Consider the following 23,454-nt stretch of genomic DNA (forward strand, 5'->3'; position numbering starts at 1 on the left):
GCATTGTCGTAGAAGACCCGTACCGCAGCATTGTCGTAGAAGACCCGTACCGCAGCATTGTCGTAGAAGACCCGTACCGCAGCATTGTCGTAGAAGACCCGTACCGCAGCATTGTCGTAGAAGACCCGTACCGCAGCATTGTCGTAGAAGACCCGTACCGCAGCATTGTCGTAGAAGACCCGTACCGCAGCATTGTCGTAGAAGACCCGTACCGCAGCATTGTCGTAGAAGACCCGTACCGCAGCATTGTCGTAGAAGACCCGTACCGCAGCATTGTCGTAGAAGACCCGTACCGCAGCATTGTCGTAGAAGACCCGTACCGCAGCATTGTCGTAGAAGACCCGTACCGCAGCATTGTCGTAGAAGACCCGTACCGCAGCATTGTCGTAGAAGACCCGTACCGCAGCATTGTCGTAGAAGACCCGTACCGCAGCATTGTCGTAGAAGACCCGTACCGCAGCATTGTCGTAGAAGACCCGTACCGCAGCATTGTCGTAGAAGACCCGTACCGCAGCAATTGTCGTAGAAGACCCGTACCGCAGCATTGTCGTAGAAGACCCGTACCGCAGCATTGTCGTAGAAGACCCGTACCGCAGCATTGTCGTAGAAGACCCGTACCGCAGCATTGTCGTAGAAGACCCGTACCGCAGCATTGTCGTAGAAGACCCGTACCGCAGCATTGTCGTAGAAGACCCGTACCGCAGCATTGTCGTAGAAGACCCGTACCGCAGCATTGTCGTAGAAGACCCGTACCGCAGCATTGTCGTAGAAGACCCGTACCGCAGCATTGTCGTAGAAGACCCGTACCGCAGCATTGTCGTAGAAGACCCGTACCGCAGCATTGTCGTAGAAGACCCGTACCGCAGATATTATTGAGAAGGGGGAGTGGTAAACATTGTGTAGAAAATACTGTAGAAGCGCTGCGGCTCGTGTATGCATGTAGTGCACATGCGATTAAAAATGATTTAATTGCATTAAATCATATTTGCCACTTTTCATATTTGTTAAGTTGTGTTGTATTGCATTTACATATTGCCTCTGTTGAATTTCTTACCAAACCAAAATATATGTGGTTTGACTGCAGTAATGTTTCGTCAAGTGAGCTTCGCGCGGTCATAGCGAACATAGCCCGTTCCAAGAGGTGCGAAATTGCACCCCCTGGTAATTTTTACATGAATGTCTATCGCAATTGGATTTATCCAATCCTATTGTGGTATCTCCTTCTAAAAATGCCAAGTTTCCACGAAAAGGGGGAAGACATATTGAAGTATAAAATGCGCTTGAGTCTCCAAAAAATGGCCTGACTTGTCACTCCTTTCGGCTTCATTTCTGGGCCAGTCGGATCCAAAATTACAAAATCGCGATGGGTTAATGCGAATTTGTTCCATCCTGTAGAAGAAGTTTATCCGTACCGCATCGGAACCACTACAGTATGATTGCTTGCTCGCCGCGACATGCAACACGCTCCATCTTTGCACTACGAATATATAAATTGGCAAACTCCACCAGTGAGAAAAATACTCAGTGACACTTTTTTTCCTCTTTTTTACAAACTAAATTCAATGATGCGAGGAACAGCTAGTTTTATCACATATTTTATTAATATCTGTATTTTAATGACAGCTGTTATGGCACTGAAAATCGAAAATTTAGAGAAGAACGTGAGCGTAGCTCAAGTCTGTAGACAACTTGAAGTTAAGGATCCCTGCAATTTAACAGATATCACAGATATCATCCTGGCAGTGGCTATGGGCGTGGTTTACAAGGTAGGAGTAGAATATTACAGTATTGATGGTCGTGGTAATTATGTCATCATCAGTGGAACATTTCCTGATGAACACTTGATACCAGACTATTACACCTTACAAGCTGCAGTTGATGATGCAGCTGCTGATGAAGAATTAAAAGTTAATTATGATGAAGAAAGAGCAGTAATAGTTGATGAGATATTGACTGAGATTGAAGCCAACATCAAACTTACACAGCATGAAGTTGATGTTGACAAGCGTGCATTGTAAACCAATTTATATCAAAATTTACGATATCTTACATGTAGGACTAGTTTGTTGATCTAATCCAATTTCCCGATAAATTCATCAATTAAAAAGCCAACAATAGTTAGAAGTAGGTAATAAATGAAGCCATGTAAAAAAAATCGGATCGCATCCACCATCCTCGTGTCGATTAGCTTAGCTGCTGATGAAGAATTAAAAGTTAATTATGATGAAGACAGAGCAGTAATAGTTGATGAGATATTGACTGAGATTGAAGCCAACATCAAACTAACACAGCATGAAGTTGATGTTGACAAGCGTGCATTGTAAACCAATTTATATCAAAATTTACGATATCTTACATGTAGGACTAGTTTGTTGATCTAATCCTGTACGCTTGTTGTTTTCCTGCATTTTCAAGTTCCTACTGTGAAAATATGCACAAAAAAAAATAACACCAGGATCTTCATTGACACATTGGGTTGATATTTTGTTCCATATGACATGAAAGGAATTGACTCCACCCTAAAAAAGCGAGCCTTGAAGGTATGTTGTCTGCTATTGTTCTCTGCATGGCGGATACTTTTCTACCCACCAATGCTTGATCGGAGATACTCGCAGTTGCAAAGAGACTTAGGTAATATCAATTATTACTATTGCGATTAAATAACTCCATATGTTAGGTGTTCACAGATAAGGGAGTTCTTCGGTCGTGTTATTGGCGTGATATTGACGGAGCTGTATCCAAATTTTGAATGTTTGACAGAAGTTGAGAGGACCTTTGCCTCTTTGTCACAGTCTACCATCTCATGAAAAGAGCCTACGCTATGTAGGCGCTTATGAACTGCATTCCACATCTCACAGCAATTGTCATGTTTTCATGGGTCACTTCTCTTCAGTGCCAAAAGCATATTCATTGTAATCCAAATCTCAGAAAGCTTAATCGACTTATTCATTACCGTGATTTATGCAAGCAATTGGTAAATTAAAAGTTCGGCACCCTACAGCAGCCAAGACTCCGAGAATACAATTGGCTCCAGCAGGTTATCTCCGTGCTAAAACGGAAATAATCACGTGCAAGTATTTTTTCTATTCTAGAGACACGGAACTAGCCTTAGGTACCTTACTCATCCTAAAACCAAGCACAACTTATATTAAATGTGACAATCTCCGCGACAAGACGGAAATGGCAACATGCAGGTGATATTTCGAAATTAGACACGATTCCAGTCTTTCACGTACCAAATTACTGTTTCCGACCATATTCTAACTAAGAATAGCATTTTGATACATTGCCATTGATACCGTTGCGAAGAAATATACCTTAGCATAACAATGATAAGCCAAGAAGATCCCAAAAACTATTCAACCCAGGTTCTTCCTGTTCGTAGGCTCATTTAAAAGAAGGTAAGTAGAGTTCCACCGAGATGCACGGCGTTTACTGATTTACAATTCATAATGTTACTATCGCTTATGCCAAGGGACTTCATCCTTGGTCATCACCAATCAAATAACGTAGCAGGGTAGTCCGTATTCCAAATGTATAGTGTTTAGTTCGGCACATTCGGTATGTGTAAGTTCCGGTTCCTTCCCACATGGAAGTAAGCCATTTCAAAAATAGAAGACTCGTACCGCAGCATTGTCGTAGAATACCCGTACCGCAGCACATGGAAGTAAGCCATTTCAAAAACCCTTGTGCCCATAAATTATTGGTATCTCTATAAAACATTACTTGTTCTATTTTATACAGGATCTGTGCACACATTTTGGTAAAGTCCGTAGTGATCGGAAGGTTGAAATGCTGAATACCGGTTCGTTGCACTGCTAGCAACGGCTGGAGCATCGTATTTTGCAACCTTTGAGTTTACTAGTTTGGCTTTGAACACATACAAGTAGCAGAAAACTCTCTCTAGGATAACCAGGAGAATATCAAAATAATTAGTTTAGATTTGCTAACTCTGGAACCAAATAAAGTGGAAATTATTGAAATGGAAGAAAAGGCGACCAATTCAATTAATATAGAACAAAGTGATAATTCCTCTTTAAACGAGTACCACGGATTCACCGAAGAAACACAAGATAATGTTCAGGAATTAGCTAGAATTTTGACCAAAGCATCCAACATCGAAGATTATCAACTTGATTCTGAAGGTTTGAAGAAGTATTTAACCCATATGTCAGAGGTGCCGAGAGAAACTCCATTTCTTGACTCAAATACGTATCCAGAATTAGATCCAAACATCCCTTCATTTAGTGCAAATGCTTGGATAAAGAATTTAAGAAAACTACAAGATTCTGATCCAGATTACTATAAACCTTCCAAATTCGGGATTGCTTATAGAGATTTGCGCGCCTATGGACTTCTATCGAGTGCCGACTACAAACCCACGGTATTGAATGCTATTTGGAAACAGGTGGAAAGGCTAAAACTTTCTTTCCTGAAAGCGGATCCTTCGAATTATTTTGACATCTTGAAATCAATGGATGCCCTCATGAAACCGGGCGAGGTGACTGTGGTTTTGGGAAGACCAGGATCTTGTTGTTCAACTCTATTGAAGACAATCGCAGCCGAAAAAATACGGCTTTAGTATAGGTGATGAATCGAAAATTGTTTACGATGGTTTAACTCCTGAAGAGATCAGAAAGAACTACCGAGGTAACGTTATTTATTCATCAGAATCTGACATTCACTTCCCCCATTTGACTGTTGGTGACACTTTGGAATTTGCATCTAGACTAAGTACTCCTCAAAACAGAGGAGAAGGAGTTGAGAGAGAAGCATACGCAAAGCACTTAGCAGATGTATACATGAAAACGTATGGCTTACTGCATACCAGAAATACTATGGTTGGCAATTGGATCTTCATGTACAGATGTAACCCGCTTACCTATCTAATTCAAGCACTGTTGTCCGCTGGATTAGCCAATACGACAGTAGTTTGTAAACCTGAAGAGTTGGTTCTGTTTTTAGCTCCAAGTGGTACTACTTGTGCAGCATTCATGGGTTATTACATAAAGATTGCAGGAGGTTACTTGCTTGAACCAGATTCTACTTCAGAATGTTCTTACTGCTCAATGAAATACACCAATGATTTTCTCACTTCCGTTGATTCCATATATTCAGAAAGATGGCGCAATTTTGGCATATTCATCTGCTTTATTGCAGCTAATATAGGATTATCGTTTTTCTTATATTGGTTATCCAGGGTTCCAAAGGGAACCAGAGAAAAGAGAAAAATAGCAAAGTGACTCGATTTTATCAATGATACCTGAATCAATTATATCAATGAACATGTTGCTGAATATTGAGTATTATACTATTATTTTAACCGGAGGTAAGTCAAGTATTTAGACATCGTATATAATCTTAGAAAACCTTATAAACTACCAATATTGTAGGGAAATATGCTAGTAGAGCAGTACATATTGAATAGAGTATTTAGTTCAGAGAGACTCAAGGTTTCAAGCGTACCAACAGAAGACTCACAGATATTACATAATTGAAATCCTATTTAATTATTTTGTGGATACCTCAGGAGACTCCTGCTTCGATAAATCGTGATCAACACTCTCTTCATGGGAGATTGAAGGTTTCAAGGCCACATCCAAACCATATCTGAGAGCAGTATCACCAGCACTATATCCAGCAGATACATCCTCTCCGAATACTTGTGCTACTTCTTCCAATCCAAGGCCCCTAGTTTCGGGAAATATCCAATAAACAATATTCATTTGGACAACAAGCCAAACACACCAAACAATATAATATCTCCAAGTGATAGCAACCATAGCAATGTTATTCACATAGTTATTGAAGAATCCAATGATATTACCAGATAGCTGATAAATGGTGGAAGCTTGTGCACGTAAATGGAAGGGGGCAACTTCCATTACATAAGTCAGGCCAACAGGAGAAACAATATGGTAGAACCCAGTGAACAAGAATATCATAGCTACAACACCCTTTCCCAATCCCTTGTTCTCAAAGTTCTGTTGCTGGTTTACAGCAGATAGAGCGGTCCAAATAACATATGCAATACACATGAGAATATACCCTCCAATAAACATGACTCTTCTGGGAAACCTATTCACATTTGAACCAACAGAAACTGACCACACTAGACCGTAAACAGTTAAACCAATATTGATCTTGAGCTGATCGTTTGGGTTCGAGATTCCAATATTCTTTAACACAATTGGTAAGTAATAAGAAGTAAGAGCATTGCCGCAAAGCTGTGCCATTGCCGGAACAGCACATACAATAAAAAAGCGTCTCACTCTCTGTTTAGATTTAAACCACTCTGCAAACTTATTTTTCATTTGAATTCTCTCCTGTTCAATTATAGTCTTAATTTCCGCCATTTCGTAAGCTACTAACTTGGAACTTTCATCGCCTCCAGCATGGTATTTAACGAAAATGGCTAATGCCTTGTCCTCGTGACCTTTGCTGATCAACCATCTTGGGGATTCTGGGCCAAAAAAGGCTATAACTAATTGAATTGCAGGAAAAAAACATTGCAAAAGAGAAGGCAACCGCCAGGACCAATTGTTGGTCTTCATTGATGAATGGTAGGGTCCCCAAGTTACTAGAGCTGCCGTAAATGACCCTAATGGCCACGATGCCACCAACAAAGCAGTAACCATAGCTCTTTGGGATGGATAAGCCGTTTCTGCCAATAATGGAGAAGCAGCAGCTGATGAGAGACATGAACCAACACCTAATAATATTCTTGCCCCTGTGAACATACCAAAGTTTTTGGCACACCCTTGAATAATTGCACCTAGGATTACTACTGCACATCCCAATATAACGGTCTTTCTTCTTCCAAAGTAGTCACACAACCACCATGCAACAGGGATAGTAATCAATGTTCCAATGGCAATACCATTACTCATAGTCGAAAGGATAGATCCAGATGGGTGATTGAAGTATTGTTGCCAACTAGGAAGTGACTGCAACGAGTTCATCATGGAACCATCATATCCTGATGTAACTTGCGCCAAAATACCACCCAAAAGGAAAATATTGAGCTGCACTAGATGGCCATATCGCCACCATGGTTTCTCAAGCTTCGGTGTAACATTCTCTAATGTGAGAAATTCAGCATTTTCGTCATTTGAATCCAGGTTCACGTCTGCCTCGATATGAAAAGTGTTGTTTTTGGAATCCAATTTCATATCGGCTATTGTTATTAAACAGAAGTTCCTTTTTCTTGATGGAGTCTTCAAACATTCTTATATATAATTTTCGGAGTGAGGACATAATTGGCTCCAACATTAAACAAAGTTCCTGAATATCAATCATTTTCAGTAATCCTTCTTTGTCAATCCTAAAACGGATCTATTCCAATAACAAATTTGGTGGGAGCTCTTCGATTTTCCGAAGTGAACATTTAAGTTATTGTAAAATAACTCTTCATTGTGGGGAAAGCAGATTTTTTGTCCTCCACCGAACTCTAAAATAATTCACACGTAGTGACCACCAAAATTTGATTTCTTTGGGTAATATACCCATAGTGGACGTCCGCCATAATGTGAGGAGTACAGAAGTGATCTTTTCGATTACAGGGGTCACTCGTAAAGATGTACATTCTTGGCAAGAGGGGAGACCCTAACTAGGAAAGTAGGTGAGTAAATTTTCCTCCAAATGAATATGAGATGAGTGGCGGGTAAAATATTGGATTCCCCGCCGTGCATTTCATAACAATCTGGAGTAACGTAAGCTCGGTGAAATGAAAAATATTATTACGGATAAATAATGACGAGAAAAATATGTAACGTTGTATAAATTCTAATCCATAAATAATTATATGGCAAAATGCCAAAGCATTCGCTAGATAATTGCACTAGGTTATAGGAGAGTTTGGTTATGTTTGGCTACATATGAACTTCTATTAAAATGGACGAGAACTGACATAAGGAGATCTCCAGCTACTTTATTTCAGTTTTCTTGAATCACCGAGAATTGTGGTAATCTTGGGCGCAAATGTACCTTATATTGAGTCTATGGCAATAGGTGTAACACAAAGGTCACCCTGTCTTACCTTAGAATGATTTCACAAGGTTAGGTTCTTTCTGAATTGGGGTTTATTGATAATTATATATATAAACCTAGTTCTAGAAGTTTGTTTCCGATAGTTAAAAAGTAATAGTCTGCATAAACTAAACCATGATCAACCAACCTCTCGTAGGTATCGGGGTTATTATTGATAGTTGAATCTTTCAAGATTGTATCGTATTCACCGAAAGTGACGTCTCCGTGGGAGTCTATTTTGGACTGGTTAGTCAAGGAAAGGGAGATTGTGTCTCGAACAAGCTTGAGGCCATTAGTCAAGAATTGTTCATTCTTAGTTGCTTCAAATATCTTGATGAAGCCAAGTGCAGATATCATTGCAGCAGAAGCATCTTTGCGGTCCTTGTCAGGCGCATCGAAATCCCAAGGAGGCACTCCATCTGCTGGTAGCTTCGAAGAAAATACTTCTGCAATTGATATTGCTGCTTGCAAAAATTTTGATTGCTTGGTCCATAAATAGGTCTCAGCAAAACCTAGTATAGCCCAAGCTTGACCTCTCGCCCAAGTACTCTCGTCACTGTAACCTTGGTGTGTGAATTTAGCTCTAGGTAATCCTGTATGGACATCGTAGTTCACCACATGATAACTTGACCATTCGGCTTCTCTGAAGTGGTTCTTTAGAGTATTGTCTGCATGTGTGGTCGCAATTGTCGATAATGATAAATCACCTGTAATACTTGCCACATAGTAGAGCATATTCAAATTGCACATATTATCAATTATTACAAGAAAGTCCTTATTTTTGTCCTCAAAGGCGTGTCTTTTGTTTTCCGTCGTATCCCAGCTTCTAATTACTCCCACCCTTTCGTCAAATCGACTAGCTAGAGATTTTGCAGCCGTTCTCAAGCAATTTAACGCCTTTTCGCTCTTAGATTGTTCAAACTCTCTCCGGAATGTTGGCTCTATGATGAACCCTAAATCATGAGTATCAGTTCTGGGAGCTTGCGCAACCAATCCTTCAGCCCACCACTTTGAAGCGAATTCCAATTTGAGAGGATGGATTTTGGCACTTGGAAATTTGCTCGGATACTTTGTTTGCCTTTCTATTAATGCAGCCACTGAACCTGAAAAAAATCCGGCGGTCCAATGATCAATATCTCTAAAATGGTACCTACCATCGGAGTACTCAGGCGTCTTAGTGGGTGGGCTACTGGAATCCAAAGTACTAGATGCAACACCCCAAATTTTAGCCACTGTAGATTCTGAGAAGAGAGCCTCTTGTATTTCTCTTAATAGTAATTCGCTTTCTTTCATTTTTGAGTGAACTGTTTCTTTATTGCCGGTTCTTCGAAAAATCATCTAATTGGATTGTTGCAGCCGCTTTGCCCTATTTATAATTCAAGGAGTGTCTATTGCAAAGCTTTGATTCACAATCTGCCGCCCTTTCCTAAATAGGAAGCGAAAAACGCGGGGGTCGAGACGGAGAGATCGTTTTATTTTGGAGTGGCTAGACTGATGTTAAAATGATGTAGATTCCAACACTTGGTTTCAAGCCTTGGATATCGGGGTATTTGAGTGCCACTACGATCCTACTCACTTAGTGAATCACTTTCCCTGAAGTTTTGTTTATTCAGTGACAAAGTGGCGGTGGAAATCTCGGCAGTGCAATTCTCTGGTTTGTACCTAACTCTATTTGACTTGATTAGAATATCTTTGGTGACACGCGGAATCGATCTTCAAGTTACTAAACTAGTAAGATTTTTGGTGGGGGAGTGGGGGACTCTTGAAAATCCGTTTGCCCCACATTTCGCAAATGAGCAGGCATACAATTCATGCTGGATCATTCTGCAGGATGGCCAGAAGGCTTACGGTCCAGATCTTGAAGGTAGAAGAATGGTGGAGAATGTCTTCCCCAGAGAACAATTGAATATTACACTTCTTATGCACTACTAGTATGTTTAGAGGACCCTTAAGAGATGGTAGAGCAACCTTCATTGAAGAAAGCCAGGACGGCTAAAGAAAGAACTAGTGATAGTTATGTATGTGGCGAACCTGGTTGCACAAAAGCATTCATGAGATCAGATCACCTCTTAAGGCACAAGAGGAACCATGATGCAGAAGAGTTCTTTAAGTGCTCATGGTACGGATGTGCGAAGACTTTTGTCCGTAAGGATGTCATGACCAAGCATTTCAATCGACATGTAACAAAGCAAGAACGAAAACAGTCTCTAGTTAAAAGGGACATCCAATTCGCCGAAGTTTACACTCCTACATCTGTTGCCAATGGGATGATTGGTTATAGATCGGGAAACAGCACAGCAAATATCTATAGACTGAGCATCAGTTCCGAAGGGTCTCTTGAAGACCACTGTTCTAATCATTCGCTAGGTGTTAAATCACTGCTTGGTTCGCTGCCTTCTCCTAGTAATGATAAGTTCAGTATCGATTATGTCATAAACAATACTGGTGAAGATATTAACCTGAAGCAAGTTACTCAAAGATCCCTTGGTGATTTAGTTAGATCTGATATATCCAATATTCAAAATGTCAATGAGAGTGATCTCAACAAGGGTGAAACTACTTTTGAGTCAAACACAGGAGAGAACTTCAATGGTTTCTACAACTCCATAGACTCTATTGAATGGTTGTTGCAAGAAGACAACCGAGATCCCACCAGATTCTTCTACTATTCACCAACATCTTCATTTAAGGAGTTACTATATGGTACTCCTAACTTCCAATATTCTACTTCTCAAAGTACCATTTCAAAGCATACAAGAGTGGAGCTTGTTGCTATCGTTCCAAGTCTTTTGTCTAATGAATATTTTAGCATAGATCGCATCGAGAATTACTTGGAATGGTTCTGGGGCATATATCATCCCCAATTTCCTATTATTCATAAACCTACATTCTCAACAGAGATGGCTAAACCGGCATTGCTTCTCAGTATGATTGCCATTGGAGCTTCCCTATTTTCTCGTGATTGCCAGGATCCACAAACAAAATTAGCGGTCAAGAGACTAGCAGAAGAGATAGTGCAACCATTAAGATGGCACATAACCTCAGAATGTGAATACCTCCCTACAGTCACCGCTTGGATGATTCAAAGTTTATTGATTTTAGAATGCTATGAAATAACCTGCTCCAACAGGAGATTACATAGAAGGGCAAATTTGAATCATGGTTTAAAGATTGAATTGTTGAGGCGAAGTCCATTACTTGGAGGAGACCCATCACGGATGTTCTATCAAGATAAATCACTTGGCGACATTGACGTTTGGGAAAACTGGGTAGAAATGGAATCTCTTAAGAGATGTGCATTCATGGCTTTTGTAGTTGATACATACCATGCAATTATATTCGGCCATAACACTATTATATTCCCAAACCATATCAAGTTACCATCACCATGCTCTGACGAATTGTGGGAAAGAGTAAAAGTTGACAATGGAAATAACAACCAACTGATGGACAACCGGAAGTTCTTAACTATGTTAACTGACACCCTTAGAAAAAGAGATTTTGAAGTTTCATCATTGAACAATAGGATATTGCTTGCTGGGCTCATAAGTTTAGTATTTCAGATTGAACAGTACTATATGCATATTAAAGCACTACACTGGCAAAACCTACGTTCGACCTGGAAAAATGAGTTACTTTCAGCTCTAGACTTCTGGTATGATAGTCTATGCGAGGAATCGTGTTGCAGCTTAAACAAAGCATTCTATTGCCCGCCTGATATTCTGGCAAGTTGTTTGGCAAAGATGAATGATCATACCTGCAAATTTGCTGTTTACCATATCTCGCAAGCATTCTTAAGATTGTCCCAATATGACTGTATTATATTTGCAGGGTCCCCTACTCGAATGAACGTAAAGGCTGATACCAGTGACTACGAGGCAGTGAGAGAGAGAGTCTATAAATGGGCGAATTCTCCAGAAGGTGATATCTCCATTGTTCATGCATACTTACTATTGATTGAGCTTCTTTTTGACAAAAATACTGGTGAGATAATTTCCTACGACCCTAATACTGACCCAATCTTCTACAGACCGAATATTGTTTCATCTTCTCTTTTCCTAATATGGGGCTACAATTATTGCCTTTATGGTCCCGAGGCAGACTACTATTCACCCTTATTGCGTAATTGTGATGAACCACTTTCAGATGTTACTTTTGGAATAGCTCATGAGAGCTTTCCGGCAAGGATTAATGGGTATTCTTATTTGAAAGAAGTGAAAGCTTATTTTCAACAAATTGAAGACAATACCCTAGCAAAAGCTTCGAAAACATTTTGCAAATATGGACAAATTTTGAATCAAATTCCTGACACGCATTTCACTGTTGGGTTGTTGCGCTTATTCAAAACGAAGTATGAGAATTGCGATTCTCAAATTTGCCGTGAATACGGAAAACTCATCGATAATTGCATTCAGAGAAGTCTAGGTCGTAAGTCTATAGTCTGCGAAAATATGTATGAGGAGTAGAGAGAGAAAATACTTGATAATCAATAAGCCTTCACCCGTCTCTGGAGAAATTTGTAATTGTAGTTCATATATACCCGTACCGCAGCAAATGTACATCCCAATATGGAAATGGTGCCGTTAGATCCAGAAGAGCGAGCTTTTGGTGGGGGAGGTGAGGCATTGTCATTGATGCATCATATATAATGAAGAGTGTTTCCACGTTCATGAAAATCAGTAATATGCACACTTTTTTTAACCGATTGCAAAATGTCCTTCAGAATTTGGCGGGATATTGAGTTCAAGGGTAAAAGTGATGTTGCAGATGCTTTCAATGAGCTATTCGAGCCTTTGGTACCCACCTTCTCTCCTGGCGGTGCCAGGGTCCGATTAGCGGAAACTGGCTCTTCATGCTCAACCGAGGCAGCTGAGCTTGAAGGATTCCTGAGGCTACTTTGGGGCATTGTACCTTATGTTTATGGTGGTGGAGATTTTAAATACTGGGATCTTTACCGCAGGGGTGTCGCCAATGGAACAAATCCCCAGCATCAAGAATTCTGGGGCTATCCTCACGACGTCGACCAAAGGCTAGTAGATATTGCTGCAGTAGCCTTTGCTTTGTGCTTTACCCCTCAGCATTTATGGGATCCCCTTTCAGAAAACGAGAAGTCCCATGTCTCTACCTACTTGCAGATTTCAAGCAAAAAAGAGTTCTGTCATACGAACTGGAAGTTCTTTAAAATTCTTATAGACTTGGCATTGGAAAGACTTGGTTTTGGTATCGATAAGGAAAGCCATGTGAAGTATTTGCTGGATTTAGAATCCATGTATCTTGACAATGGATGGTATGGAGATGGTAAGACGCACCGCATTGATTACTATAATGCCGTGGCTTTTCATTTTTACAGTATGGTGTATGTTCATTTTAAAAAGAGGGATGATCCCCAAAGGTGTGCTAGGTTCCTTTCCAGAGCCAAATTATTCTCCAAACAGTATGTGCATTGGTTTGCCGATGATGGATCAGCTCTACCATACGGAAGATCTTTGATATATAGATTTGTCTCTGTTGGATTTTGGGGAATTTTACCTTTGGTTTTAGATTCTAGAGAGGAGCCACCTATTTCATGGGGAGTAATGAAAGGGGTCTACTTAAGAAATCTTAAATGGTGGAGCAAGCAACCTCTCTGTTTCTTTGGTTCAAAATTGTTAACTCTTGGTTACTCTTACCCGAATGCTTTAATGACCGAACGCTATAATGCACCTCAGTCACCTTATTGGGCTTTCAAAGGTTTTTCGGGACTATTTGTCTCAGAATCACATCCGTTTTGGACATCCGAGATAGAACCATTGAAGTTGTGTGATACATTTCTTGAAGTAATTGGAATGAAAATATATCATAGGAAATTTAATACTACTGCTTTGATCAATGGACCATGGAATGATGAATTCCAAACAGAGAAGTACACAAAATTTGCTTACTCAACAAGGTACGGATTTGGTGTTGTTACAAATCATCGTACTTTTGCTTTGGCCCATTTAGATAATATGATTGGTTTTAGCTTTAACAAAAAAGAGTTCTTTGTGAGAGACTACTATCAGCCACTCAAATCTTCGAACTATCTTATATCTAAATGGTCGCCTGTTCAAGGCATAGAAATTGAAAGCGTTATTATTACATTGGATAATTTCCACAAAAGGATCCATTATATCAAAAATAACACAGAGTACGAAGTCCACACAAGAGAGGGAGGGTTTGCTATTCCATCGCTGTATAAAGCTACTGTTTTGAAAACCACTTCAGATACAGACGCCACAGTCTCCTCTGAAGATGATTACAGTAGCATTGTCGACCTAGGAGGAAATAGAGTGTCTCATGTATGTGAACCAGAGCCAAACTCAAATATATTATACTCCAAGGTTTTGTTACCACAATTGTGCGGTTCAATTCCACCTAAAGGTACTGTAAAGTATTCTTCGGCAGTCTTTGCGACACCCATTTATGGCGATGACTTTGAGTTTGATAATTGGTTGACCGATACAAGTCTACCATCAGATAATGATTTGGAAAGGGCAAAATTAGCTGCGAAGCCTGTACCTTGCAATCCAATCTCTACGAGTACATCTTAAATAACATTATGTTTTGAAATACGTTTTTTAATATATACTTTTGCTTTTCAGTAAAACAGGAATGGAAAAGTAAGAGTTCGAAAGTTAAAGCTTTGTTGCGAAAGAAAGTTTAGAAAAAGGAGCATGAGGTAGATCATTATTTTTCAATATTGATATCCTGAATTAAATCAGTGACTTCGTCTAAATCAATTCCAGTAATGGACTTGATAAAAACACTGAAATCGGTATTTTCATGAGTACCAGCTAAGCCATCCCTGGTGTTCAAAATCTTTTGGGTAAGGTATGGGGAATTAGAGAAAGAGTAAATATCAACGTCAACGGCGGAGTGTCCAGTAGTACCCCACGAAACCGAACTTCTTGAACTAGTTAAATTCGCAATTGCGGCAGAAAGTTTCAAAATCTCGTCTTCATCATCAAAGTTGGACAACGATTTGATCCTGTTAACTTCATCTTCTGTATAATCTTGAAGACCTAAGCCTTCCTCCAAGACTGTGTTAGTGATAAACGTTGTCAACTCTTCGTCGTCGTTCTTGTTTTTAAAATCGTTAATTGCACTAGCTAAGAATTCACTTGAGTGAGTAGCATTAAGAATAGCTTGGTAATGGGATGGCTTTGTTCCGAAAACAGAAAGACCTCCAGTTTCATGATCGGCGGTTGAAATGACTATTGTCTCGACCTCAGACTCCTGAACAAACTTGAGAACTTCTTGGACTACATCATCGTACTCCAAAACCTCGCGGGAGATTGTCTGAGCGTCATTGGCATGCCCTGCGTGATCAGGTCTAGAGCTTTCCACCATCAAGAAGAAACCTTTTTCGGTATCTTCTGTTGCCTTGCTCAATGCTTTTAAGGCAACTTGGGTCTCCTCAAGCAAACTTGGATATATAGATTCATTACGATCAATTTTGTAAGGAAAATCTTTGTCCGCAAATAATCCTAGCAATGGTAAAGTAACATTCTCTCCCAACTGCAATTGGTCAAATTCTTCTCTGTTACCTGCGTAGGTCCATGTTCCATTAGCTTGAACTTCTTCAATCAAATTTCTGTCATCACTACGACTTCCTCCTTCCTCAGTGTCAGGATAGAAGTATGTTCTTCCACCACCTAAAATCAAATCTGGAACACGACCTAAGGGGTGTTCACCAAGTAATTGCTCGGCAATAGTATCTTCATATGCTCTATCTTTAGCATGGGCTGCCCAAACAGCAGGAGTAGCATCGGTAACTCTAGTAGTTACTACAATTCCGGTAGTATAACCTTGCAATTTGAGAGCTTCACCGATTGAGCCAATTGGAACACCTTCTGGGTTTACATTAATTCCCTTGTTGTACGTTTTCTTGCCCGTAGCAAGAGCTGTACCAGCAGCAGCTGAATCAGTTACATAAGAATTGTTTGATCTACTTCTGAAGGTACCGATCAAATGGTTATCCAATTCCAATAAATCATTGTATGGAAGATCGTCACGGACTTGGCGGAAAGTTCTGGCTAATTGAAATGAGGCAGCTCCCATACCGTCAGAAATCAAGAAGATGATATTCTTCTTTACTTCCTCTTGGTTATTGACAGGTGCTGCTACAACAGCGTCAAAGAGGTACAAGTAAACTGCCAAAGCAAGAATTGACAAGTTAGAAATCTTTGGAAATATGAAGTTTTGCATCGTTGAAGTTAAAGTTCTTAGCCTTGTGGAATTAATTGATGAGGACTTCGAATTTGTTGAGTTTAAATACATGTACAGAACACCTCTATTTATACCTCATCTGCCACTTCCTTGGAAGTAGCTGTGGCCACCTGCTGCTAAATCGGTTTGCATAATTCTGAAAAGTTGCAGCCAACTAGAAGTTGCAACAGTTGCCACGAGGATCGGATAATTGCGACAAGAAAAAATGAGAACCAACCTTAAATTTAAAGTTTGGAATGCTCAAGCACTTTAAAAATGGAAATATGAAACGTCATATGAAGTTTCTTATATTATTCCCCTTTCTACTAGCGGATATTATATTATACAATCTTCACTCTTTTGGATGAATTGTCATTTTAAGATCGAATTTTCTATTTAGAACTTTTAGGATTCTACGTTCACTAATTTGAAAGGAGTGTGTCCAGCTGTTCGATGATTTTCGACATTTGAGGATAAGATGCAAATTGTCGAAATATCCAAACTTCGGCAATATACATCTTTCTCCAAGAGCCCAAGAACGTTTACCCGGTAAACACGTGTGTTGTAGAGGGGATAATAGGAGTGGCAAGAATGTAGTTCAATTACACCACTATTTCTTAGCAGTCAGGGAGCTTTGCTTTCACTCTTGGCAAACAAAACTACTTTTGGCCGGATTAGGAGTTGTATTTGGAACTTGTGCGGCTCCGTGGCCACAGAAGAAAAAAGTGCTATGGCTCAAGCCGATCTCTACATTATTAAATCGAAAATGACTGTATTAGTCTAATAATCGCTACATTGGGAAGAAATGTTCCAGTACACACTCAATTTCCCCCAAGGTTATTGAGGCACAATTTTTTAAGAAATTTAAACGCTTAGACTCCTCAAAATTAGTTGTAATACATTCACCTATACATTTTGAATATAGCAGTAAACCGGATAAAGCATTAGGACAGTCACTAGTAATTGTAGCGGAAATTAACATTTTCAACATCAGTTAGATCGTCAAACGCATGCTTCAATTCTTCGTCTGTTTTTGCTAAACCACTTTCAATCATTTTGCTCTTCCTATGATTTTCTTTCATTAACCAAACTCTCATAAAAATTAAGATACAGATCAATGCAGCATAGCAGCCCATATGTGTACCAAATGCAGTAAGGTAACGTGGCGAGTCTCGAGCAAGAAAAACTTGAGGACCGATGCAATTACCTGCCGCCCAACCCACGAAGTTAAAGGCTGTGCAGAAGGACTTCTTAGATTGACCTGCAATATTTCTTGATAGCAATGACAATCCTATATTCGCAACTCCTTAGAAGGAAAGAGTGAGGTAATAACAAAAAAGTAATGCACCTCGTCTAATCTTATACGTCTCAGATGTAGCATCAAGACCACTGAATTCCACTGTCATCAAGACAACAGTTCCCACTATCGAAGGTATACAATAACCTATCATGAAGAAAATGTTCTGATTGTACTTTGAAGCCAACCAAGCAGATGATAACAACAAAAATATCTCAAGCACCTAAAACCATGGCTAGCAACTGCGTTTGTAAGACACTAAACCCTAAGGAAGCAATGATGATATTCGCGTAAGCTCCCAATGCCGATGTTGGCAATGCAGTTAATAATTGGATGAAGAAATAGCAATAGGTCTGAGGATCTTTTAATGCTTCGTATACCTGCTCCTTTTTGAATTTCCGATTTTGTAATCCTGTTTGATTTGAGCGGACTCTTTCCAACATCAACTTTTAGTCTTCTTCGGAAAAGCATGTGGCCTTCATAGGTGAATCAGGTGTCCACCATAACATAAATACACCCCATACTACTGTTATGCAGCCATAAACTAAAAACAAGATTTCCCAATTTCTCAATGAAGCACCAGTAATCAAAGTAAAACAATACGACAGTAATCCTCCAGCGATTTGTTGACCACCATTCATCATATACCAAAGGGCAACAATTGTAGCCTGTTCAGATCTCCTGTACCACATGGATGATAGTAAGATAAAACAGGGTTGACAACAACATTCAAAAAAACCAAGTAAAGTTCTAACTGTCACTAATATTGTGAAGTGTTTGCCAAGGGCATGGCATCCTAAGACAATTCCCCAAGCTATGATATTAAAATACAAGTTTTTAACATCTGCAACTTTTTGAATATCCAATTCGTAGGTAACTCCCAGAATAACACTGCCAAGTAAGTACAAGTAGTCAACCATGAGTATTGTTGACCAACTAAATTGGCATCTTCTCTGATACCCATTATTGAAGCAAAGGAAAGAGTTCCCTTGTCCAAGGCTTGCAAAAAATATGTACCAATCATACATGGTAAGATCCTAGTATTAATTAATCTTCTTAGTCTCTTATTAGTCTCCTCGTCAATATCAACAGCACTTTCTTCCATATACTCCAATATCTCGTGATCGATTCTCAGGTGTTTGACATCCCCATTTTCTAGCAAACTATCATCTGTTCCACCAACCACCTTTTCGATGTGTTCAACTACACCCGTAGCTTTAGTGTCTTTGTCCATTATGTCATTCTTACCAGAGCTAGAATTGGTGCTGTAGCTTTTGATCGAAGTCGGCAGCTGCTGTGTGGCTAACTTCTTGTTGTTCTATCTTTTGGGTCTGATTTGTGGCTCTTATACGTAGTTATATAGACATTCCACATCCACTTTTGTTCTCCGCATCTGTTGAGCCTTTTATTTCCTTCAACATCATTGTTGGCAATATAATAGTCTCTTAGGCTTCATAGCGGTGGTGGGGGATTGAACCACTGATACCAATAGACTTCATTATTTTCCACCTTATAGATCCATAGTACCTTGAAAGGCTATAATAAAATATTTTTCACCACTAGCGCCCCGCAACCCCTGCTTCCTGCAATACGCGGGTACCGAGAAGGTTCGGCAAATGATTAATGTTAAAAAAGCCATCATCGACCACTCGGACTTCGGGCCAAAGATGCTCCGGACAAGGTATAACTACAGCCCCATATAAGTGCAAACATGTTCTATTTCAAAGCATTGATTCGGGGTTCGGTATTATCTCGATTGGGAAGAAAATATCGGTCATGCCATCGCAATTGTATGGAGTAAGAGCAGATGAAATCGACGAATTGGTTAGAAGGCTTATCATAAACTTGATCTCAATCAAGGATGAAAGCGGGTAATTCTTGTTGACGCTACCAGATGGAAGAATTATTGACACTAAAGGATGGATTTCTGGTTGGGAATGAACCCATGGTATAGGCCTTTATGGTATGTGGCATTACTATGAATTGACCAATAATCCTGGGATTTTAGCTAATATTGAAAATTGGTTTGCAGCACAGTAGTTTGGTCCTGATGGTTCAACTTCGAAGAATATCAATACTATGGCAGTATTCCTAACATTGGCTCTTGTATACGAGAAGAAACCTAATAGTAAATATGCCGTTTCTCGACTCGTGGGGAGAGTGGGCGATGTATGAGTTACACAATGTGGAGGAATGCAGCATGTAACATACCTTACAGATAATCACGAGCAGATGTGGGATGACACACTTATGATGACGGTATTACCTTTGGCAAAGATTGGGTTAGTTTTAAATAGGCCAAGCTATGTAAACGAGGCAAAGAAGCAGGTACTTTTGAATATTAAATACCTCACTGATTCGAAGACGGGACTATGGTTTCATGGTTATACATTTGAAGGAAATCACCACTTTGCAAGTGCATTATGGGCTAGAGGAAACTCATGGATCACTATCGTTATTCCCGAGCTTATTGAATTGCTCAAATCGGAGCCTGGCGACTTTTTTAGAGAGTACTTGATAGAGACCTTGAACGCTCAAGTTACCAAGCTTGCTGAGTTGCAACATGAATCGGGCTTGTGGCACACTTTGCTAAATGATTCCACTTCTTACAAGGAATCGTCTGCCACAGCAGGGTTCGCATACGGCATTCTTAAAGCTGTTCGAAAGAGGTATTTGAGCTCTAAATTTAAGGCTGTGGGAATAAATGCTATCAAGGCAGTAATTGGCCAAATCGACCAACAAGGAGAGTTATTGAATACTTCTTTTGGTACCGGAATGGGTGACACTCTACAATTCTACAAGGATATTCCATTAACACCGATGCCTTACGGTCAGGCAATGGCGATGATGGCACTAGTTGAATTTTCCAGGTTATATTATTAAGTCTTTTCTTAGTTTAATATAAGTCAATAATTAATGAGATTTTACCTACTACAAAGAATGCAGGAAACACACACAATTATGCTAGCACCTTCCCCGATTACACTCTTTCCCTCATCTTCAACGATAACGCGTACTAGGAGTCAACCAATACAGTGTGAATTGGCTTCGGTTAAACTTTCATCTCCTGAAAAATGCGCTACCCCACATTTCCCCCCACCAAATGGTAGTCGCAAAAATACAGAATGCGTACCCCACCAAAAAGATGTCAATTTGCGCTTGATAACATGAAAGAATGGGGTAATGTTCCAATATGATTCAGGGTTATATTAATCGGAGAAATCCTTTTGTTTACCAGATTGTGAAATGAATAAGAAACATACATAATTTGTTACATTTTAAATTATAAACATTATACTTCAAGAATGACAGTCGGACAAAGCCAGAACGCTGTGTTGGGAGCAGGTATTTACTCGCCAGTGCCAACTTTCTTTAAGGGGGCCGATTTTGAATTAGACTTGGACTCCCAAGTCAAGCATGCCCAGATGTTGTACGATTCTGGCATCAATGGAGTGGTCGTAGCTGGTTCTATGGGCGAATCTCCTCATTTGACAAGAGACGAAAGAGCAGTTTTGTTTAAAACACTTAGAAACGCAATTCCAGATCCAAACTTTAAGATAATTGCAGGAGCTCCACCAAGCTCAGTTAAGGATTCTATTGCCGAGACAAAGATCGCAAAGGATGCAGGTGCTGACTTCTCTATCTTGTTACTTCAAGGATACTTTGGACCCAACTTAATCTCTCAGGAGGGTATTGTTGACTACTTCACTGCTGTCGCTGATGACTCTGCTTTACCAATCATCATTTACAACTACCCAGGAACGAGTAATGGTACCGAGATTAAACCAGAGACTTTTGAAGTGTTGTCCAAGCATCCTAACTTAGTCGCTGTGAAATTGACTCACTATAACATGGCCCTTTATACTTTATTGTCTAGAAACGTCACAATTAGTGAGACAAACAACTTCAGACCTTTTACCGGATTGGGCCAAATATTAGTTCCAGCATTGTCAATTGGTGTTTACGGTGCTATTGATGGTTTATCTGGAATCTTCCCAAAATCTATGTTGAAGATCTTGGAGTACTACAAAGCAGGAGAGATCAAGAAGCTGACTGAATTGCAATACTTGGTTACCAAAGTTGATGAGATGGTGTCTGCACTCAATGTTGTGGGTGTGAAGTATGCAATCAAGAAGATACATGGAATTGGAGAAGTTTTGGAGGGAAGACCTCCTCTCAGCAAACCTGTCAACTTAGATACCTGGAAGTATTACGAGAAAGATTTCTATGCTTTAGCAGAGGTCGAGAAAAGTTTGTAGAATCTGTATACTGATATGAATCCTAGTTAGCTTGCTGAATAAACCACTTTTTTAAATATAGATTGAACTCATTTTTGCTCATTATTAGTATCAACTACCGTAGCTTAATGATCCCACCTAAAGGAATACAATCTCGTCACCCTCCATATAGAAGTATATCTTCAATACAATCTCGCCACACTCCATATAACACTATATATCCTATAAGGGCTTCCATGTAAGAAAGTACATCCATGTATGTGTCATTTGTATGCAGGCCGTGCATTTGACATCTGCATATGACCGTCCCCCACTGACCATTCTAATGCATCTTTGGTGGGGGCGGGGACTTTAAACCTTTCCCCCATAGGCTATTGTTGATTTGATCTCTATGGACCCTCTTTTATTCATACAGCCACACCACCACATATTGACCTTCCGAGACGATAACATGAACTGAGGAACGTAAATGGTGGGGGCGTTTGGTCTGAGTAGCGTTTGTCAAATCATATATAAAGTATCTGTTTCGTCAGTGCAAACATAATTTTGAACATATTTTGCAACCAAACAAAAAATGTCAACTCCACAAAAGTAAGTATAACTTATCTTCTCCAAATAGATGGGTAGTATAAATAGCTAACAATCTCTAGCTCTACAAAAGAATACACCTTGTACACCGGTCAAACTATCCCCGCTGTGGGCTTAGGAACTTGGCAATCAACCAACGAGGAAGCCTACGAAGCTGTCCTCAATGCAATTAAGGCTGGCTACAAGCACATTGATACTGCTGCTTGTTACGGTAATGAGGAGCCTGTCGGAAGAGCCATCAGAGACTCTGGAATTCCAAGATCTGAGTTGTTTGTTACCACCAAGATTTGGGGTACCGACCATACACGTCCAAAGCAAGCCTTGCAAACATCCTTAGACAAGCTTGGTCTTGATTACGTTGATTTATACTTGATGCACTGGCCAGTTCCATTGAATCCAAATGGAAACCATGCTTTATTTCCAACTCTTCCAGATGGAAACAGAGATATTTCACAAGATTGGGACTTCATTAAGACCTACGATCTTATGCAAGATTTGATCCCCGAAGGTAAGGTTAAGGCCATTGGAGTCTCGAACTTCTCTCTCACCAACTTGAAAAAGCTCTTGGATGCACCAACCACTAAGATCAAGCCGGCCTTGAATCAAGTAGAGTTGCACCCACTCTTGCCTCAACCAGAGTTAGTCAAATTTGCAAAGGCAAATGACATCGTCATGGCCGCTTATTCCCCATTAGGATCTACCAGTTCTCCACTCTTGAAAGACGAAACTATTGTAAAGATCGCTGAAAAGTATCAAGCTCTGCCAGCTACAATCCTTATTTCATGGGCTTTGTGGAGAGGAACAGTCGTCTTACCAAAGTCGGTATCCTCCAAGAGAATTCAAACTAACCTCAAAACAATCACCTTGGAAGACGAGGATGGAGAGACTCTTAACAACATTCATAAGGTCAAGGGAAACACTCGTTTTGTCTTACCAAATTGGTTCCCTTTTGTTGTCTTTGATGAGATTGTATAACTTTCAACTGGATTACTATAACTACATTCTCAAATATAAGTGAATAAACATTTAGATATCAAACTATCCTCATGTAGACTCCCTAAAGAAAACAAAGCTGCA

At 39.9% G+C, this 23,454-nt stretch overlaps 12 protein-coding genes across 12 annotated transcripts; 7 read left to right on the top strand and 5 right to left on the bottom strand. All coding sequences in view use genetic code 12, as the record gives it.

The window, feature by feature from the left end:
- Positions 1-23: 23 nt before the first annotated feature.
- Positions 24-842, bottom strand: RJT20DRAFT_131673 (uncharacterized protein; the record flags this gene model as incomplete). The annotated part of the gene is made up of 1 exon (XM_064918065.1): positions 24-842. A coding segment is annotated over one exon (819 nt), but the record flags the coding sequence as incomplete, so codon positions are not given.
- Positions 843-1,551: 709 nt separating this feature from the next.
- Positions 1,552-2,214, top strand: RJT20DRAFT_123476 (uncharacterized protein). Its single transcript, XM_064915959.1, has one exon. The coding sequence runs from the start codon at positions 1,563-1,565 to the stop codon at positions 2,016-2,018; it is 456 nt and encodes a 151-aa protein (XP_064776556.1). The 5' UTR covers positions 1,552-1,562; the 3' UTR covers positions 2,019-2,214.
- A 1,375-nt stretch (positions 2,215-3,589) lies between these two features.
- Positions 3,590-5,375, top strand: RJT20DRAFT_147039 (ABC-transporter extracellular N-terminal-domain-containing protein; the record flags this gene model as incomplete). Its single annotated transcript, XM_064918898.1, has 5 exons — positions 3,590-3,595; positions 3,659-3,667; positions 3,745-3,805; positions 3,969-4,501; positions 4,563-5,375. 5 exons carry the CDS (start codon positions 3,590-3,592, stop codon positions 5,241-5,243), a joined length of 1,290 nt encoding a protein of 429 aa, XP_064776557.1. The 3' UTR covers positions 5,244-5,375.
- Position 5,376: 1 nt separating this feature from the next.
- On the bottom strand, positions 5,377-7,311 carry RJT20DRAFT_6014 (general substrate transporter). Its single transcript, XM_064920929.1, has one exon. It carries the CDS (start codon positions 7,170-7,172, stop codon positions 5,511-5,513), a length of 1,662 nt encoding a protein of 553 aa, XP_064776558.1. The 5' UTR covers positions 7,173-7,311; the 3' UTR covers positions 5,377-5,510.
- Positions 7,312-7,925: 614 nt separating this feature from the next.
- Positions 7,926-9,333, bottom strand: RJT20DRAFT_147047 (Six-hairpin glycosidase). The gene has a single exon (XM_064918899.1). The coding sequence runs from the start codon at positions 9,319-9,321 to the stop codon at positions 8,092-8,094; it is 1,230 nt and encodes a 409-aa protein (XP_064776559.1). The 5' UTR covers positions 9,322-9,333; the 3' UTR covers positions 7,926-8,091.
- Positions 9,334-9,924: 591 nt separating this feature from the next.
- Positions 9,925-12,494, top strand: RJT20DRAFT_147050 (transcription factor domain-containing protein; the record flags this gene model as incomplete). Its single annotated transcript, XM_064918901.1, has 1 exon — positions 9,925-12,494. Exon 1 carries the CDS (start codon positions 9,984-9,986, stop codon positions 12,492-12,494), a length of 2,511 nt encoding a protein of 836 aa, XP_064776560.1. The 5' UTR covers positions 9,925-9,983.
- Positions 12,495-12,740: 246 nt separating this feature from the next.
- On the top strand, positions 12,741-14,597 carry RJT20DRAFT_137618 (DUF2264 domain-containing protein; the record flags this gene model as incomplete). The annotated part of the gene is made up of 1 exon (XM_064918578.1): positions 12,741-14,597. One exon carries the CDS (start codon positions 12,741-12,743, stop codon positions 14,595-14,597), a length of 1,857 nt encoding a protein of 618 aa, XP_064776561.1.
- A 136-nt stretch (positions 14,598-14,733) lies between these two features.
- Positions 14,734-16,254, bottom strand: PHO8 (Pho8p; the record flags this gene model as incomplete). The annotated part of the gene is made up of 1 exon (XM_064918902.1): positions 14,734-16,254. The coding sequence occupies one exon, from the start codon at positions 16,252-16,254 to the stop codon at positions 14,734-14,736; it is 1,521 nt and encodes a 506-aa protein (XP_064776562.1).
- An 889-nt stretch (positions 16,255-17,143) lies between these two features.
- RJT20DRAFT_148514 (major facilitator superfamily domain-containing protein) lies at positions 17,144-19,021 on the bottom strand. The gene is made up of 5 exons (XM_064918982.1): positions 18,458-19,021; positions 18,067-18,401; positions 17,809-17,997; positions 17,603-17,774; positions 17,144-17,560 (listed from the first exon to the last, which is right to left on the bottom strand). The coding sequence occupies exons 1-5, from the start codon at positions 18,783-18,785 to the stop codon at positions 17,211-17,213; spliced, it is 1,374 nt and encodes a 457-aa protein (XP_064776563.1). The 5' UTR covers positions 18,786-19,021; the 3' UTR covers positions 17,144-17,210.
- A 564-nt stretch (positions 19,022-19,585) lies between these two features.
- RJT20DRAFT_6031 (glycoside hydrolase family 88/105 protein) lies at positions 19,586-20,457 on the top strand. Its single transcript, XM_064920931.1, has one exon. It carries the CDS (start codon positions 19,745-19,747, stop codon positions 20,432-20,434), a length of 690 nt encoding a protein of 229 aa, XP_064776564.1. The 5' UTR covers positions 19,586-19,744; the 3' UTR covers positions 20,435-20,457.
- Positions 20,458-20,844: 387 nt separating this feature from the next.
- RJT20DRAFT_123488 (dihydrodipicolinate synthase family protein) lies at positions 20,845-21,974 on the top strand. Its single transcript, XM_064915960.1, has one exon. It carries the CDS (start codon positions 20,857-20,859, stop codon positions 21,808-21,810), a length of 954 nt encoding a protein of 317 aa, XP_064776565.1. The 5' UTR covers positions 20,845-20,856; the 3' UTR covers positions 21,811-21,974.
- Positions 21,975-22,178: 204 nt separating this feature from the next.
- On the top strand, positions 22,179-23,377 carry RJT20DRAFT_100980 (NADP-dependent oxidoreductase domain-containing protein). Its single transcript, XM_064915655.1, has 2 exons — positions 22,179-22,380; positions 22,440-23,377. Exons 1-2 carry the CDS (start codon positions 22,364-22,366, stop codon positions 23,350-23,352), a joined length of 930 nt encoding a protein of 309 aa, XP_064776566.1. The 5' UTR covers positions 22,179-22,363; the 3' UTR covers positions 23,353-23,377.
- The last annotated feature ends 77 nt before the right edge of the window (positions 23,378-23,454 follow it).

This window comes from Scheffersomyces xylosifermentans (genome assembly GCF_036884685.1).
Source record: "Scheffersomyces xylosifermentans strain CBS 12540 chromosome Unknown RJT20scaffold_1, whole genome shotgun sequence".
Classification (NCBI taxonomy): domain Eukaryota; kingdom Fungi; phylum Ascomycota; class Pichiomycetes; order Serinales; family Debaryomycetaceae; genus Scheffersomyces; species Scheffersomyces xylosifermentans.